Here is a 19,823-nt window from a genome sequence, read left to right as displayed (position 1 = left end):
GAGGGGGGATAGTAAAGGATAGGAAAGGCAGCAGAATACAACAGACACTAGTATGGCAATATGTAAATCAATGGATGTATAACTGATGTGATTCTGCAATCTGTATACGGGGTAAAAATGGGAGTTCATAACCCACTTGAATCAAAGTGTGAAATATGATATATGAAGAACTATGTAATGTTTTGAACAACCAACAATAAAAAATTTAAAAAAAAAAAAAGAAAAAGAAAACAATCCAGACAATGATTGACAAATATTGCCAACCAACTCCTATTAAATCTAATCAAGCTGCCCTTAAAACAGTAGAGAATAGAGTCACAGGGGACATCCTAAAAGGGAGAGGATGAGGAAAGGTCAGTAAACACATAGTAACAAAACAACAACAAATAAAAACCAGAAACTTATAATTAGATAGGAGGGAATAAATCTGATGTTTTCTTACAGAGAAGGGTGACAACCACAGTTCACAATAAGGTGAAGTTTATTTAAACAACAACAACAAAATCAGAAGAAGGAATTTCAAATGATATTATTACAAAGAAATGATGACTATATAAGGTGATAGATACGCTAATTATCCTGACTTGATCATTTTACACACACACACACACACACACACACACTCTTATATATATATATGGATGGGGATATACCTCAAAGGGAGAGTGCTTGCCTAGCATGTGATAGGCCCAGAGTTCAATCCCTAGTACTGCCAAGAAAAATTTTTTAAAAAGTAATCTACAGATTGGAAGACTATTTGGAAAAGTATGTATCTGATACAGGATTTATATCCAGAATATATCAGAATTTAAAAAAAAAAATCCTTAGAACTCAAAGAGTAGGAAACCCCCCCAAAAAATCTGACTAAACCCTTCATTTCTTTGAACTGGGGGGTATGATGGCCAGAAAATTTTGGGGATTCAACCAAGGGTCCGCTGTGTGCTTGGCAAACTCTATCATCCCCCATCAAAGAACTGGATGTCAAACAAGCACATTAAAAAAGCTACAACAGGGGCCGGGTTTGTGGCTCAGTGGTAGAGCGCCCACGTAGCATGCGTGAGGCACTGGGTTCGATCCCTGGCACCACATAAATATAAAAACAAATAAAATAAAGATATTGTGTCCATCTACAACAAAAAGTATGTGTGTGTGTGTGTGTGTGTGTGTGTGTGTGTATATATATATGCCACAACCTCATTCTTTAGAAGAACACAAATTAAAATCTCAAAGGTGTATAAACATACTTCGGAATGCTAAAATAAACTGCTAATGAGAATGTAAAATGCTGCAACCCTTAGGAAAACAATTTGAGGTTTCCACTATCATATGATTCAGCCATTCTACTCTTTGGTATTGATACAGGACAAAAGAAAATGTGTCCATAGGAAGACTTGAATGTTCATGGCAGCTTAGTTTGTAATAGCCCAAATATTAAACAACTCAAATATCCATCAAATAAATGAATGGATCAACAAACTGTAGTAAATACACACAATGAAATCCTAATCAGCAATAAAAAGGAATGGATTATCAAGATACACAACATTATGGAATCTCAAAATAATAATGCTGAGTTATGTTTCGGGGACACATGCAAATATATACACATATCACAGCTAATCAAATCATACACTTTGAATACATGATCTTTTTGTACATCAATTATACCTCCATAGAACTGCTTTAAGAGAGAATGAACTAATGACATATTCAACAACATAGGAGTCACAAAGGTATTATTATGCTAAGTCAGATTAACTATAGCATTTCATTTCACTTTGATGAAATTCAATAGAGATAAACAAGATTATCTTAAATCAACCTGTTCAGAGACTATTACACGTTGATAAAGATAATAAAACAAACAAATCTGGATTATTGACACAAAGGGCAAGAAGACTTTACTAGGATTAGGATAAGTATGCAAACATATAAATAAATAATTTCTTTAAAATTTAATTAATAGGTCTGGATGACACTATTTCCCATAATGATGAAAGTCCCCAAGGTCTTCCAACTTTTTCTCCAACATTGATCAAAGTGACTGTGAGAAAATGAAATAGCTGCCCCAAACTGATTGGCTCCTCAATTTGACATAGCTTATCTATACAAAGACATGAAATTGCTGATTGTGTCCCATTGGGGTTACTATAAAGTTTCTCTACCATTCAAGTCAGAAACAATAACCTTTCCCATCATTCTCCCCAAGCCAAGAAATAACTTCTTTAGCTTCCTCCCGGAGCCCCACAACTCCATGACACAATTCAATTTTGTTGTTACCTTCCTTTCTCTGTGGCTGTACTTCACCCTTATTTCCTTTCCTGTGTGTTTTTTTCTACACTACATTAGATCCCTCGCCCTACTCGCAAGATGGCCCTTCCCTTGACCCTGTGATATCCTTCCTTCAGGTACTACATTCCTTTCAATTGAAGTCAAGCTTATTTAAGAAGTAATATAGACTGTCACCCATTGATCTTTCAACATGGTGTAGCATGGCAGCCTCTTTGAAAGCCAAGTACTTTTCTCACTGTCAAATGCAAAAGCTTCTTTTTTAAAAAATATTTTTTTACTTGTAGTTGGACACAATATCTTTATTTATTTTTATGTGGTGCTGAGGATCAAACCCAGGGCCTCACATGTACAAGGCAGGCGCTCTACCACTGAACCCCAGCCCCAGCCCCTTCTCTCTTTTCTAATTTTTTTTTTTTAGTTGCAGCTGGACATAATACCTTTATTTATTTATTTTTATGAGGTACTGAGGATCGAACCCAGGGCCTCGCACTTGCTAGGAGAATGCTCTACTGATGAGCCACAACCCCAGCCCACAAAAGTGTCTTTTTACTCCAAAACCTCCTGGGTATCTTTGTTAAATCTACCCCTATTAATGACACCCCACTCTGGTGGTTTAGCAGATACTGATTAGCACCTCTTCACACTCCCAACAGCTATAGAGTATAGATATAACTCTATATCCTCAGAGATTGTCATTGGTTCTTATCTCATTCCACAGATGCTTTCACTTTGGACAGCATCATTCAGAGAGACTTTCAGAGATTTCATGGTTTGTAAATATAAAATCAATACTCATTCCTTCACTGTTTAAATGCTATATCTAAATATCATGCTAAATAAAGAGAACTTTCCTTAGCATAGCTTATGAAGTATTTTACAGGCTGATTTCCCATTTTCTAAACCAACATAACTATTCCAAATAATCTTTTTCTTTTATTGACAAACATTTTTATTATTATACAACACATGCAAAGAAAAGTACACACATCTTAAGTGTACTATTGATGAACTGCCATGAAGTGAATGTTTACACAATCAACTCCCAGATTAAGAAATAAAAAACATCTTTAGTAACCTAGAAACACTCCTAGTGAACTATATCTCTGAACTAAAATATCATACGTAACCTTTAGAAACACATGCATATACACCAACTCCCCCAGTACTTCAGGCACTTTCAATACTAGACATTGTACCTTTGTTTTCCCCTACAATTTCATTCTCATTCTCTCTCTCCTCTCTTTATTTATTTTTTAATTTTTTTGGTACTGAGAACTGAACCCAGGGGTACTTTACCACTGAGTTACATCCCCAACCCTTTTATTTTTTGAGACAGGGTCTTGCTAGTTGCTGATGGCCTCACTAAGTTGGTGAGGATGGCTTGAACTTGTGATCCTCCTGGCTCAGCCTCTCAAGTTGCTGAGATTATGGGCATACACCACAGGTCCTAGCAATCTTTCTCTCTCAAAACTACACTTACATATCTTCTTCTGTGGATTTAGCTCATCTTTGTTCATAACATATTTAAAATACATTTCAATTATAAACCTTTCTGTAAGGCATGAAACTCTTCACTTACTATTCACCTGGTATGCTTTTCTTTTTAGTTGTAGATGAACACAATACCGTTATTTTATTTATTTATTTTTATGTGGTGCTGAGAATCAAATCCAGAGCCTCACACATACTAAGCTAGTATTCTACCACTGAGCTACAACCGCAGCCCTCACCTGGTATGCTTTACTGAGGGGAGCAACAAAGCACATATTTATATATGTGCAGTGCCCAGCCCTGTGCCACCAAATGGTGTCTCCAATACATTTTATTTCCCCCAAAAAACTTAAAATTCTTCAGAAAAATACTCTTCTATATCTGATTTACCTGTGCGACATTCATTGCAGATAAATTTTCCTCTTGGCATCTCAGTTAAGCCAAGGCACTCCAGATGGAAAGCCCCACAGCACTGAGCCTCACATAATAGCAGCTCACCAAGTTTCTCACAGTTCTGTTAAGGAAAGAAAACAGATCTGTCTATACGAAAAGGTTTGAGAAAACCCCTAAAGGAAGGCCCTCATGAGGCCAAAGGTTAAGAAATAGTTTGGGGAAAAAAACAACAACAGGAATTTCACCATTAATTCAACCATCATTTAATAATTACCTCTTATGTGCCAGGCTCTACAGACTCCTGTCTCATATACATCTTATATTATGGGGACAGAAGGTAACAAGCAAATAATTTAAACAAACGGGAAATATACAAGATAATGATTAGTATTATATAGAAAATTCCAATATCTACTTTGGTTGATTAGGGATGACCTCTCCTACTGGCCTATGAAGGACAAGTCAGTCATGTGAAGATCTGACGCAAGGTCCAGGACCACAGCAAATATACAAGTCCACAGGGAAAAAACATGGTATACTGGGAATTACAAAGAAAGCCACTGTCAGTGATAAAAATTGAAAAAATGTTACAAGTGGTAGAAATAAAGTGCAAGAAAGACAAGGACCTGTTTAATTTATTAGAGTTTATTCTAATTGTGAACATGTACCACTGTAGAACTCTACCAAAGAAAAGCCTGAAATCAAGTGTTCATTTTTTAAAAACATCCCTCTGGTTGTTATGTGAACAATGAATTAAAGAGAGTAAAAAGGTAAGAACAAAGAGAGAAACCAGAAGGCTAATGTAGTAGTTTAAGCAAGTGAACAATACTGGTCAGCTAGACATGAGTCATGCATTGTACAAAAAGAGATGCTAGCGGTCTGGGGATGAGGCTCAGTGGTAGAGTGTTGGTCTGGCATGTGTGAACCTCTGGGTTCGATCCCCAATACCAAAAGGTAGGAGAGGGAGAGAAAGAGATAGTGAGATAGATAGTAGCAAGATCTGAGCAACCTGTTAAGACACATCTAGAACCACCTCAGAGAGATCACATTCTGAAAGGAACTCACTTAAGGCAGGTTGTCACTTAAAGAAATGGTGTGGGAAATGAGGACCCACATCTGTCACTACAAATACAATGTTAGATTTATGAAGACTGCAAATTCCCAACATTCAGTACTTTCAACATATTAAAACCCTGATTTTACATCTCCATAGTGATAAGTAATAAATAAATAAATACTTAAGAAAGCCTTACACAATCAATCAGGACTACCCACAGGTAACAAAATCTGTGGATGATCAAGACCCTTACACAGCCAGGTGTGGTGGCACATGCATATAACCCCAGCAACTGGGGAGGCTAAGGAAGGAAGATCAAAAGTTCAGGGCCAGCCTGGGAAACTTAAAATAAAACTCAAAATAAAAAATTAAAAGGGCTGGGGATGTAGGTCAGTGGGTTCAATCCCTAGTGCAAAACAAAACGGGCTGGGGCTTAAAAAAAAAAAAAAACCCTTATAAAATGGCATATAGAATTTCCACATAACCTATACACATTCTTCCCATTTATTTTATTGAAATTTTACATTATTTATAATATCTATATAAATATTCCTTTGTATTGTTAAGGCAATAATGACAAGAAAAAAATTCTATATATGCTCAGTACAGACCCAATAATTATGGGGTGAACTATATAGTATATCAGGAGCACTATAACATTTTTTATTCCCCAAATATTTTACATCCACCGGTTGACTATAATTATGTTAGTAAGAAAGAGGAAAAGTAACTAAGCAAATAAAAGATGCCAGGCATGGTAGCATGCACCTATAATCCCAGATACTTGAGAGGCGGAGGCAGAAGGATTCCAAATTCAAGACTGGCTTCCACAACTTAGCGAGACTCTATCTCATAATAAACAATGAACAGGGCTGGATATATAACTTAGTGGTACACCACCACCGAGTTCAATCCCCAGTACAATGGGGGAAAAACAAAAACAAAATGGTTTTGGCCACTTAAGGACATCAAAGCAGAAACAAACAAATGAACAGGAAAGCTTTGGGAAGCAAGGCTACAGAGGCAGCTTGAGATTGAAAGGGGTCCCCAGGGCCTTAACCAACCTGTAACGTGGGTTGTTCTCACGTTTGACTCTCCAATTATCCACAATTCATTTACACACATAAATTCAAAACCACCATATGATACATTCTGCTTTATATTCACAAAATTCCAATGACCATTTTTCTATAAACAAACGGCTTAAATAAGAAATTTTCAATTACAGTATAAACCAATAGTACATTTTAAAAATTAACTAAATGTTATAACTAACCCATGTAGTTTTTCTCTTTATACTGGGATATTTGAGACTGAAAGGGGATGAATAGTAAATTATCAAATCACAACATCAATTTACACACTGATCCAAACAGTTTAGGACCACATAGGCACACTACTTTTTTATTTGTTTGATTGTTTACTTTTTGATACTGGGGATTGAACTCAGGAACACTCCGCCACTGAGTCACATCTCCAGGCCTATTTTGTATTTTTTCTAATTTGCTTAACATTTCACTTTTGCTGAAGCTGGCTTTGAACTCATGATCCTCCTGTCTCAGCCTTCTGAGCTGCTAGGATTACAAGTGTGCGCCACAGCACCTGGATACTTATAGAATTTTTGATAATCTTTGTAAAACATATTTACACTCTGACTTGTCTTACTCCAATAAATAATGAAGATAACTGTCCTTGAGGATTAACACTGTTTGGGAGCTGGTCCAAATACAATGAAGCATTCTTTATATAATAGGGAAAGTGAATAGGCAAAAAACAAACAAACAAACAAAAAAACCCTTGCATAAAACTGTAATGGCTACAATAACTTATACTGAATCTGGGTTTATATTTGAGTTGTTTCAATTCAAGTTATATATGTATGTATTTGAGCAGTGCAATGTTGCTGTCACCTATAATCCCACTGACTCTGTCTCAAGACGAAATAAAAGGGGCTGGGGTTGTGTCAGTTACAGAGGGCCTTTGGATTCAATCCCCAGTATAGGAAGGAAAAAATAAATCTCATATTAAGATTTTATAAGACATTTTAAGAATATGCATCAATGTATCATTAAGTCTATAAAACAATAGCACACCTAAAGCATATGTTTAATGGATTAATCCAAAAGTCAGAAAACGCTCTTAATAATAAGGTAGACACATCTCAGAGAGGAAATACAGCACAATTATTAGACCTCTAAACTTAGATGGCCTAGATCTGAATACTAGCTTTAGTGTGGGACTACAGGCAAGCTGTTTAGGCTCTCTGTAGTTTTGTTTCCTAATCTGCAACAAGGGGCTAATAACAGAACTCAATCTTATGAGATTACTATGTCATACTACTAAATGATGAAATATTTATAAAGTGTTTAGAATAAGACTTGATACATAGTCAATAATGTATAAGTATTTATTAAATAAATGGGAAAATATAGTGATATATTCAAAGTCACTACTTAAGAAAAAAAGCTAAAATAGCCCCTGGAAAAATTCCTTAGAAATCCAAAGATACCCACACTATGACAGTTTGCACCTCAAGAAAATTATGTTTCACAAATTAATTGCAGATTCACATTCTTCATCTCAGACCTGCTGAAGGACATACACTCATGGGCCACAGGGAAAGGTGATGAACAGGGAATTATTTCTCTTCCTTCCTCTTTTTGTCAAAGAAAAAAGAGTTATAGCCTTAAAGTAACTCCACTGGAATCATTCAAACTCATTTTTTGTAACCACAATAAGGTCATTCAGAGATAGGGAGGCGTTCTCTTAAGATAATCATGCAAAGAAAATGTAAGTGGGCAAACATTCTCTACCTGACAAACATTCTCCTTGAGTGCAGCTCCTCCACCTCGTTCACCCTGCATTTTTTTAGATGCAGACATTCCAGAGTCATGTTCTACACCCTCCTCAACAGTATCCTTGGGGCTTGCATCAGTCCTGTGAGTCATCAGTTCTCCCTTGCAGAGAAAAAAATAATATTCCATACCTGTATTATTGATGTCTCCTACATCTGACCCCCTCCCTCTGGGCTGCTATTTGTCTAGCCATTAAGCACTTACAGATGTTCAGCCAATCACGCGGGCGGACTGCATGCAATGTTAGTTCTAACCCTGCTGTGATTGGGCGGGTAGTGGGCGCCTCATGCCCTGCCACTAACTGCTCTGAGGCTGTTCCACTGGAACTTTTTGAGCTGTTCCATTTAAAGGTTTCACTAAGGGAGAGAAAACATTCTTAAGTTTATTTGATTACTTATTTGTCCTTCCAAGATCAGTGTTTCCTAAATAATGCCCACCTTGGGCATTCTATTCAAATTGTCTGGAAAGAAACACTCTGCATCATAATATGTGATGCTGACCTGACTGATTCTAATTCTCTTTAAACTTAAGTTGGAAAGTCAGTTAGCACAGAGGCTCTGCAAGAAAAAGGTTTTAAATCTGTTTGTCTCTTTGCAGTGCTGCAGATGGAAGTCAAGGTGTCATGCATGCTGGGCAAGCACTCTACCACTGAGCTATATCCTCAGCTCTATCTTTGTTTCTTGAAAGGCAATTTTATTAAATATTATCCCAAAATTGAGCAACTGATGGCCAAGAAATAAGTAACTGTCCCCCTAATAGCAGCAGTCTCAACTTGTAAAGGGCATTATCTAAGTTCACTCATATCATATGGTTACTTGGTATTGTGCTCTCTGGTTTTAGAATGGATTTACTTAAATTAAAAAAAATTATATATTTAATCTGATGTCTACAACATAGGATGTGATATTTCTAAAAGGTCATCTCCTTAATTTACTAGGATCAGGCTCTCATTCCACTTTAGAATTCCTTATGCCTATTAGCCATTTCAATAAAATACTTCTGTTAAGTAAACTTGAGGGAGAGGGATGTGGCCTCTACTGTGAAAAGTAGCTTCTCTTCACAATGTCAAAAGATCAGGAACTGAGTAATACCTCTGAGTTTGGAATTCCTTTTGATGAGTCATCATTTTTCACTTTTTTACACTGCACTTTAGTTGTAACATGCCTCTGTCGTTTTCGCTTCCTTGGCTTATCAAATATCTTGGTAGTGCCTAAGACAGGAAAAGAAGTGTTACCTAATGGCTAATCAAACACATTCAAGAACAACAATCCTTACATAAAGAGACCTCGGACAATTATGGTAGGTTAGAGTAAAAACCAACTTTAAAACTCATTTAATGATCTAGATTCAGAGGTGAGAAAAACATGGGAAAAGAAGAAAATGGACTTAACTACAACTATACAACTAGCTGGGGAAATAACTACATGTAAGTACTGACTTACATAGATTAAATAATAAATGTACAGGTTATTAAAGCAATTTCATTTTACAAGATTAAAATGACTCTTTCTACTTCCCTCTAAGGATTTTCACATCCCATAGATGGAAAAGATATTTATTTCCTGGACTAAAATATTAGAGTCAACAAACTTTATCAACACATAATTTAAGTAAATTAAGATGAACCTATATATATATGACTTGACTTAGAGGGTAGGGAAAGATCCCTCAATAGAATTAGTGACTTAAATTAAGATATTTTACTCAGTGTTAGGATAAACTTTAATATCCAAAAGTTTAAAATGAATGCACAATCTCATCTGGCATATTTAGAACAAGAAATTCTAGTTCCTCCCTCATTTTCTAATAGACACATTTCAACCCCGTGTCATTGTAACACCAAAAGAAATCTATAGAGTATTTTAAAGATGTTCCAGAATATTTATGCCAGGTATCAATGTAAATGCTAGACTTTGGTTCAAAGACTGCCTCAGTGTCATCTATTTTGACTGGCTGATTGAGATGGAAAAGCTGTTATCAGAGCTCCAAACTACCCAAGACTAAAAGAAGAATTAATATGATGCAGCCTAAAAATTACTCCTTTATATTTTTTTCTTCTTGCAGTGCCAGGGTTAGAACCCAGGGCCTCAAACACACTAGGCAAAAGCACTACCACTAAGGTATACATCCCCCAGGCCTAGGCTCAAAATTCTTACAAGATAGAATACCTACATAAAATTTACAAAAGATAAACTTCACATTACACATTGTACAAAAAACTGAAATATAGAGAAAAACAACAGATATCATTTGGAAAGCACTTAAGACAAAGCAAAAAAAAAAAAAAGACCAACCAATGGGATTATAATTGCCCACATGATTAAAATGAATATATTCCTTTGTTAAAAATTTAATGGTGAAGGGATACATTAAAAGATATATCAAAGACCACATGAAATAAAATCATCTCAAGGTACTCTACTGGCAGATCAAATGAGGTATACTATGTTCAAATCTGGGATAACAGTTCGAGAATGACATTAATCATAAAATGCTTAGGCATACAAATGATCAAAATGATAGAAAGAACTGACAAAATCTGGAATGCACAAAAAGATAATAGTGTCCCAATGAATTTGATCGGGATTTAGTTTCCCAATCCTGCAAACTGATTCATCTTAATGTTTCATCTATAAAACAAAAATGATATAGAAAATATCCTCTTTGTAGTAGTTTAAACGAATTAGAATTAAGAGTCTAACCACAGGTATTTAGACAGTACATGCTCAATTTATGAACATTCTATCTGTATGAAGAGCTTGGGTAAACCCAAGTACAGGTTCCAAAAGATAGCTACTAATATCATTCGGAAGGGGTCTGAAGACCCCAAAGCTCATAAGAGAAAACAACAGAATTGGCTCAAAGATGTGATTAAAAATACAATCACAGTTTGTGAAAGACTGTCCCAGATGATTTGTGGTCTCCTGCTTAACTTGGATTCCACTTCTCCTTTACACAAATATGAGCTGATTCATATACCGGGCAAAGCATGACAAACCTGTACTCCCAGTAATTTGAGAGACTGAGGCAGGAGAATCACAAGTTCAAGGAAAGCCTGTGCAATTTAGTGAGACACTGTCTAAAAACGTAAAACAATCTAGACATATAACTCAGTATTAAAGCATCCCTGGGTCTAATGCCTAAAGAAAGAAAGAAAAGAAAACTCCAAGACAAGAATTAATGACTCAAGGTAGATAGATTATTAAAAAATGAAGGAGCCGGGTGCAGTGGCGCACACCTTTAATCCCAGTGGCTCAGGAGGCTGAGGCAGGAGGATGATGAGTTCAAAGCCACCCTCAGCAACAGCAAGGTACAAAGCAATTCAGTGAGACCCTGTCTTTAAATAAAATACAAAACAGGGCTGGGTATCAGGCTCAATATCTGAGTGTGGTATCCCCTGCCCCCAAAAAGTGAGAAAATTTTTCTCCATTGTTCCAAATATTTCCTTGCTCAAAATATAACTTAATTGTTAAGAGTGAAAAGCCTGAAAATGACTACAGAATCTTACAGTTTCACGCAAGTTTCTTCTTTTTTTACTTTTATTATATTTACTTGTAAATGGACACAATATCTTTATTTTTTAAAATTTATTTATCTTTATGTGATGCTGAGGATCGGACCCAGGGCCTCACACATGTTAGGCAAGCACTCTACCACTGAGCTACAATCCCAGTCAACATGCAAAATTTCTAGAAGCACATTTTGGGCATAGGAGTTTCAAAACTTAAATTTGGAACATTTTTTTTTTCCCTAATAAACAAAGTGCTTCAATCTTACTTCCACATTTTCTAAATCTCAAAAATACTCACCTCCAACAAACTCTTTTAAATGAGATGCAGCACATGAATTAGAAATGCCATTCTCGAAGTGACCAGCATCATAACACTATAAATAAGTAAAAAAGAAACATGATTTACCAAGGAATGCAAAATAAACACTTTATATTATATCCCAAATCTGAATTGTCCCATGTCCTTGATATCATATCCTAGCTGTTTTTGGTAAAGAATACCATAGCAATAGTAAAGAGTTGCACAGGAAACATAACAGGGAAAGGCTTTTCAAAAAAAAAAAAAAAATAAGAAAATAAAGCTTATAAACCTTTCCATACATAAAACAAATACAGAATGCTGCTGAATGAAATGGTAGAAAAGAAATATGTATCCAGAGACTCATCAAGCTCATCTATTCCACCCCATATTTTAAATTCATGTTCCTAAAATAGTATTTATAGCCATTAGAGCGAATCTGAGTATTGAATAGCCTTAAAACATAAAATATCTTTGCAACTTGAGAATATTCAGATTAATTTAAATTAACAATAACACTCAAAACCAAGAATTTACATTTTATTCAGCGGTAGCACACTTGGCCTAGTACGTGTGAGACACTGGGTTTGTTTCTCAGCACCGCATATAAATAAGTAAAATAAAAATATCTTTTTAAAAAAGTCAATACAATATTATTCTTGCTATGAAGTTTCCAGAGATTGAGAATAAAACAAGATAAAATGAAGCTGTGAATTTCTGAACACTTATTAAAATAAACAAATCATAACAACACAAACTTCCCAATGTTCAATGTACACCAAATTCTGACCAAGTCAAATAAAATGAGAGGGGAAATATTAGTTATCCAGTTAAATAAAACCAAAGACTCCTAGACAAATCCACAAAACAGACCTGCACAATTTAAAAAAAATCAGCATCCATATATTATTTATATAACAAATTTCTAGTTCATCATTTAACATTCACCCAAAAGCTGTGCACCGAAATAAACATAATGTTTGGGCTGGGGCTATAGCTCAGTGGTAGAGTGCTTGCCTAGCATATGTGAAGCACTAAGTTCAATCCTCAGCACCAAATAAATATAAATAATTTAAAAATATATATATATAAAAAATACAATAACATTATTTTTAAAAATAAAATAAAGAAAATATTACCAAACTATAGTCAAAAGAACAAGAAAAATATTCTCATTTCCAACTTCATTAATTTTATCAATTAAAATAGAAATAACAGTGAGCAAGCGTGCATGCACACACACACACACAAACAAATGTATGAATAAAAATCTATTCTTAGAATGAAAAAGACAAAAGAATATTCTAAGTGCCTTAGATGATATGAGGAAGATGCCAGTAATTTACTTATACACTGAGTCTAGGGCAAATATGAGTTAAGCCATGCATTACTTCAGCAGATTAAACGCTCTCCCCAACCTACTGATTAGTCCATCTACAGAAAAAGTGGCCACACTAAATGGCCATTAAAATTAAACTAAACCATGACTTTAACCTTATGACATAATATGTCTGAAAGCAAATAGCATGTCAATAATGAAACTGACTAGGTCAGAAGGCAGCACGTACTCATAGGAAAAAAAAAAAGAATTTTATTCTATCCCCTTGTTCAACGACAAAATTTAATGCCGATCTTCATGCCAGAGAAACTGAAATTCAACAGTGACACAGAGTTTAAACAGAAATGAGGGGGCTGGGGATATAGCTCAGTTGGGAGAGTGCTTGCCATGCATGCACAAAGCCCTGGGTTCAATCTTTAGCATCACAAAAAGAAAACAGAGAGAGAGAGACAGAGAGAGAGAGAGAGACAGAAAGAGAGAGAGAGAAAGGAGCCAGGCACAAGGGGTGCACACCTAAAATTATAACAACTCAGGAGGCTGAGGATTTCAAGTTTGAGCTCAGCCCGGGTGACTAAGCAAGACTCTGTTTCAAAATAAATATTGAAAAGGGTTGAGGTTATGGCTCAATGGTAGAGTGCATCCCTAATAACATACACAAGGAAAGAGGGGGTTGTAGTAAAATTGAGCAAGCAATAAGGAGTGAGTGAAGTGTGGTAATACCTAGAATTTTCTTGAAAAATTTGACATCGATATAGGAGGAAAATTAACTTTGAAACTCCGTCGCATGAATTCAAGTTAGAACAAAGACTTGTATGTGAAACCCAGAATCATAAAGCTTCTAACAAAAAACACAAGGACAACATATTTGAGTCCACTGCACAGGCAAAGATTTCTCAAACAGGACATAAAAAGTAGTAAATATAGCTAGGAGGGGTGGTGTATGACTATAATCCCAGCGGCTCAGGAAGCTCAGGCCCTAAGCAACTCGGTGAGACCCTTTCTCTAAACAAAATACAAAAAGAGCTGGGAATGTGGCTCAGTGATGAAGTGTCCCTTGGTTTAATCCCTGGTGCCCCCTGCCCCAAACAAAAGTATCAAACATAAATGGGGAGGGGGGAGATAAACAATTAAGAGCCTTAGAATGGGGAAAATATTTACAGTATACATATCTGATAAAGATTGTATATCTCAAGTAGATAAAGCACTCCCTTTACTGAATAAACAAAAAACAAAAAGTCAAAAAAAAAAAAAAAAAAAACACACACACAAGATAAAAAATCTAATCAAATATAAGTAAACTTCAACAGTCACTTCGCAAAGATGTAGGAATGACCAGAAGGGGGCTCAATATCACTAATTATTAGTGAAATACAAATTAAAACTATAAGATATTGGTGGGCACCGTGGCCCAAGCCTGTAATTGCAGCAGTTCAAGAGGCTGAAACAGGAGGATCAAGAGTTCAAAGCAAGCCTCAACAAAAGTGAGGCACTAAGCAACTCAGTGAAATCCTGTATCTAAATAAAATACAAAATAGGGCTGGGGGTGTGGCTCAGTGGTTGAGTGCCCTGAGTAAAATTCCTGGTAACCCACCCCCTATAAAAACTATAATGAGATATAAATGAAGACAACACCCATGAAAATGGCAATATTTAAAATGACAAAAATAATCAAATGTTAGTAAAGTTGTAAAACATCTTTAACTCTGGTACACTACCTGTAGAGTATAAAGTGGCACAACAACTAAAGAGAACTGTTTGGCAATTTCTTCAGTAATTTAAAATGCAATTCCAGCAATTCCATTTTTACATATTAATATCAAGACAAATAAAACTATATGTCCATCAAAAGACTTGGAAAACTTACAGTAATCTTATGACTCAAACATAAAAAAAAACACCCAAATGTGCATCACCAGAACAGAAAAGCAAATTTTATAATGATAGTCTACTTAATAATAAAAAGTAATACATTATGTCATTGTGGAAGTAGCTTAAAAATACAGGTTGAACAAAAGAAGCTGGCATAAAACAAAGTAATACTGATAACCACAAACAAGCAAAACTAGAGTGATAAAAATAAGAAAGAGTGAGATCTTAGAGAAAGAAATAAGAAAGAGAAAGATCTTGGATAAGAGTGGGGAAGTGACTGATAAGAGAAGCACAGGAGTTCAGTGTGGTGGTATACATAAGTAATACTAGCTTTTGGAGAGACTGTTGCAGGAAGAAGAAAAATCCAAGTCAGCTTGGGCCCTTTAGAGAGAACCTGTCTCAAAAGGTCATGAGGCCCTAGGTGTAATCCCCAGGGCCAAACACACAAACACACCCAAATGCAAGATGAACTTCTAGGGTGATGAATGAAGATTATATATACTTTGTTGGTTGTCGCATGGTGTATAGGATTATTTAAGCCATCCAACAGACCAATTAAAAACTATACATTTTTAGCAGTGCAAAAGGTATTTCAATTTTTAAAAAGAAAAGGTGTAGGGCTGGGATTGTAGCTCAGTGGTAGAGTGCCTGCCTAGCATGCGAGGCACTGGGTTTGATCCTTAGCACCACATAAAAATAAATAAAATAAAGATATTATGCCCATCGATTATATATATATATTCAAAAAAGAACAGGTGTAGGATACATTTGCCTAATATAAATTAAAAAATCATACCATACATTCTATGTCCTTAACAATATTAACCCAGAAACATGACTGGTCATATTTTACATCAGAAACTAATTTCATTTTTCTTTTTTTATATTTATCTTTTTGTTTTAGGTGAACATAATATCTTTATTATTTATTTTTATGTGGTGCTGAGGATCGAACCCAGTACCTCGCACATGCCAGGCCATCGTGCTACCACTTGAGCCACAACCCCAGCCCCCAAGAAACTAACTTGTTAAAAATTTTTTTTTCAGCTGTAGATAGACCTTTATTTTACGTATTTGTACATGGTGCTGAGAATCGAATCCAGTGCCTCACATATGCCAGGCAAGTGCGCTACCACTGAACCACAACCCCAGCCCCTATATCAGAAACTAATTTGACAGAACAAGGTTGCACAAATGAACATGACATTTTAAGAAACCTACCTTCAAAACCACTAAAAAATTGACCTTATTTCTTTAATTGATTCACTTAACTAACTTGAACTGCTACTTTCTGTGAAATCTGCTATTATCTCATCTCCAGCAATAATATAATAACCTCTCATGACTCACCTTGTACAATACTACTAAATACATCATCTCACTGCAAATGTCACATTCATCCTCAAAAACATTCAAATGATTCCCATGGAGTAAATTCATCACAGGCTTATTAGACTATATGGTTCAACGAGTACAGTGAGCTGAAGAGATGAAATTGTCACTAAAGGTTGTACAAACTGCAGAGAAAATTCAGAGGGCAGGAGATACACCTAACAATAATTAAAAAGACCAAGTCAAAAGACTGAGAAGAATAAAAGACAGAATGCTTTTAAAAAGAAAAAAAAAAAAAGGTATGAAACAAATAAGCTTCATAACACCAAATCAAATAGGTAAATACCTAACAAAAACAGGGGAACTAAAATAGAATTATAGGAGTAGCAGAAGTTTTGCAAGGAACCAGTATTCAGTCATTATCTATTATAAAATTAATTATCTTTCTACTTCCATCTCACTTTCCAATGCTTTCTTGACTACTAAAAATCAACTCTGAAGCCAGGCACCTTGGCCCATGCCTATAATCCCAGGGGTTCAGGAGGATGAGGAAATGAGGATCACAAGTTCGAGGCCAGCCTCAGTGAATTTAGTGAGGCCTCAGCAACTTAGCGAGATCCTGTCTCAAAATAAAAAAATAATAAAAGGGATGGGTCCAATTACCAGGACCACCCCTGCCCCCAAACAAAACAAAACAAAACTGTGCAAATCCAGAAACTTAAATACAAATATTTCTACCAGGATTATAACAGAGACAGGTATTACACAGGCAGGATAAAAGAGTAGTCTAGAAGCTTGAGAGAGAAAAGTGATACACAAGTAAGATGTTTTCAGCCCAGGGAGAAGAAAAAAGGAATTATTGTAAATTATTATAAATTTTATTCAATTGTAGAAGCTTTTCAAATATACTCCCATTTGTAAAGAAAACCTGAAGCCAGTGCACACACATGGCCACATGATTTCTCAAACAGATCACATATGCTTACTGACACTGCCTAATTTCCTTGTTACATTAGTCCTTTCGTATTCACAAGGGATACTTTTACAAGACCTCCAATAGATGCTTCAAAGTATAGACTACTGAACACTATGTATATATTTTTTCCTACATAAACATATCAATAATAAGGTTTAATGTATAAATTATGCATAGAAAAAGATTAACAATAATTATTTTTTTAAAAAAGTGTAATTCACTTGGTGTGGTAGTGTACCCATGTAATCACAGCTACTTAGGAGGCTGAGGTAGGAGGATTCCAAGTTCAGGGCTGGCCTGAACAATTAGGGAGAGGCTGTCTCACAATAAAAAGAGCTGGGAATGTGGCTGTTTCCATAGTAAAGCGCTTACGTAGCATGTGCAGAGCCCTGGGTTCAATCCCCAGTACAGACAGCCAAGGAAAACAAATAGCAAAAATGAAACAGATCGATTTCAATAGCATTTTGTAATAAAGTTTTATGAATTTGTGTGTGTGTGTCTCAAAATATCTTATAATACTGTACTCACCAAAGATAATCTGTCCCTCCATGTTCTATGCCCTGTTGTCTCCTTTGCACTTTTATGAATGTAGGTTCTATTAGACATTTCTTTCCAGAAGAGGCTGTTTTCATTGCAATTCAAGACTTGCTTTTGATGGTATCCTTCCCCCTATTCAGATTCTTCAACTGTGCTGGAAATGTGGCAGCAGCTTCTTCATCCACAGACATGTCCTCTCTTATTAATTTTTAGATTTTTCACTTCAAAACTATTCCTAAATCTGTGTAACCATCCTTTACTGGTAGTAAATGGTATGGTGTCACTTATATCAGGGGAACAAGTCTTCGTTTAGGTTCAATGCTTTCTGGCACAACACTTGGCCATCAATCAGAACAAGTTTTCTTCAAATCTTCCACCCATAAAATTAATGCTTTTTCTATCTTAACTAAGCACATATGCAATGTGGCTTTAACTTCTACAATATGTGATATGACAGCAAAACTAGCATAAATTTCTTCTTTCTTCTTCATAATTTGACAGATAGAGGACTCATTCTTACCACGGATCTCAGCAATGTGAACTTAAGCTTTTTTTCTTTCCTTATTAAATCTAGAACTTTCACCATTTCACTTAAAAGGAAACACTTTACGGCTTCTCTTCGGCATTTTGGAACTGCCAGCCATCATAACTTTTATATGTTGGGACCATTATTAAGTACAATAAAAGTTACTTGAATACAAACACTACAATACCATGATAGCTGATCAGGTAACATGGCTACTAGGTGATCCACAGGTGAAAAATACACAGTGTGAATATGCTGGACAAAATGGATGATTCATAAACAGAATAAGACAGAGTGGAATGGTGTGAGATTTTATCTTGCTACTCAAAATCCTGAACAATTTAAAACTTAGGAATTGTATATTCCTAGAATTTTCGATTTGGTATTTCAAAACACAGTTGACCACAGTCACCTCAAACTGTGGAAATTGAAACCACAAATAAAAGGTGCTATTCTATTATGTATATCAAAGTTAACAGTAATAAAAGATTATTTTTTAAAATTCCACACTTTTTGGATTTAAACCTTTTTAGGATTAACAAAAATAACATACCTTTTTAGAAAAGCCAAGGTCTCCCTTCTTGGGCATAAATCCAGGGTCTAAATCATTGGATTCAAGAAGTTTCTTTGTTGGTTTTCTTTGACGCTTACTTTCATAATTTCCTAAAATACACATACTTTCTCATTAAATGATTTAGAAACTGGACACAAGCTAATTTTGAAAAGAATCTGTATACAACAGAATCACAACACTGTTCGTGTTTTTCTCAGCATCTTATGGGGAGGGGAAGGATGGGAATTTATTTATAATAAAATTTTACTTAAAATAAACAAGCAAGGGCTGGGGTTGTGGCTCAGTGGTAAAGTGTTCGCCTAGCATGCATGAGGCCCTGGGTTCGATCCTCAGCACCACATAAAAATAAAATAAAGGTATTGTGTCCAAAAAAAAAAAATATATATATATATATATATATATAAAAACAAGCAAATAGCTCTCAATGAAAACACAAACTCATTTGAGGATGTACTTGTGTGTGGATATTTTTTCCTGAAATCATAGAAAAACTATGGGAGATGTCAAAGACTTGAACTGCATTTACAGCAATTATTTAATGGTAAGAACAAAAGAGGAAAAAAGTAAAATAAAATCTGAATTGTGGGTTAAAATGGACCACAATTTTAATTTTTACTCTGCACCTAGATAAATAAGAGACATTTATTTTAGTGCAATGTTCCTAAGAATTATATACAAGAGCATAGTAATAAGGCTTAGCACAAAAAAAAGGGTTAAGGGCTTTTCCTATTCTTTTAAAAATCTTTTTTGGGGGCCAGGAGTGGTGGTGTACA

At 35.4% G+C, this 19,823-nt stretch overlaps 1 protein-coding gene across 1 annotated transcript in view; it reads right to left on the bottom strand.

The window, feature by feature from the left end:
- Nsd1 (nuclear receptor binding SET domain protein 1) overlaps nt 1-19,823 on the bottom strand; it is a 113,637-nt gene that overhangs the window by 40,067 nt on the left and 53,747 nt on the right. The window contains exons 8-12 of the mRNA XM_015488448.2: nt 19,030-19,139; nt 11,898-11,973; nt 9,180-9,298; nt 8,047-8,190; nt 4,174-4,297 (exon numbers count right to left, since the gene is read on the bottom strand). Of these exons, the coding sequence (XP_015343934.2) occupies nt 4,174-4,297; nt 8,047-8,190; nt 9,180-9,298; nt 11,898-11,973; nt 19,030-19,139 (573 nt within the window). The remainder of the gene's footprint in view (nt 1-4,173; nt 4,298-8,046; nt 8,191-9,179; nt 9,299-11,897; nt 11,974-19,029; nt 19,140-19,823) is intronic.

Source organism: Marmota marmota, unplaced genomic scaffold, assembly GCF_001458135.2.
Source record: "Marmota marmota marmota unplaced genomic scaffold, marMar, whole genome shotgun sequence".
Lineage (NCBI taxonomy): Eukaryota > Metazoa > Chordata > Mammalia > Rodentia > Sciuridae > Marmota > Marmota marmota.
The sequence above is the reverse complement of the archived record's forward strand: the minus strand, read 5'-3'. Positions and strand labels throughout refer to the sequence as shown.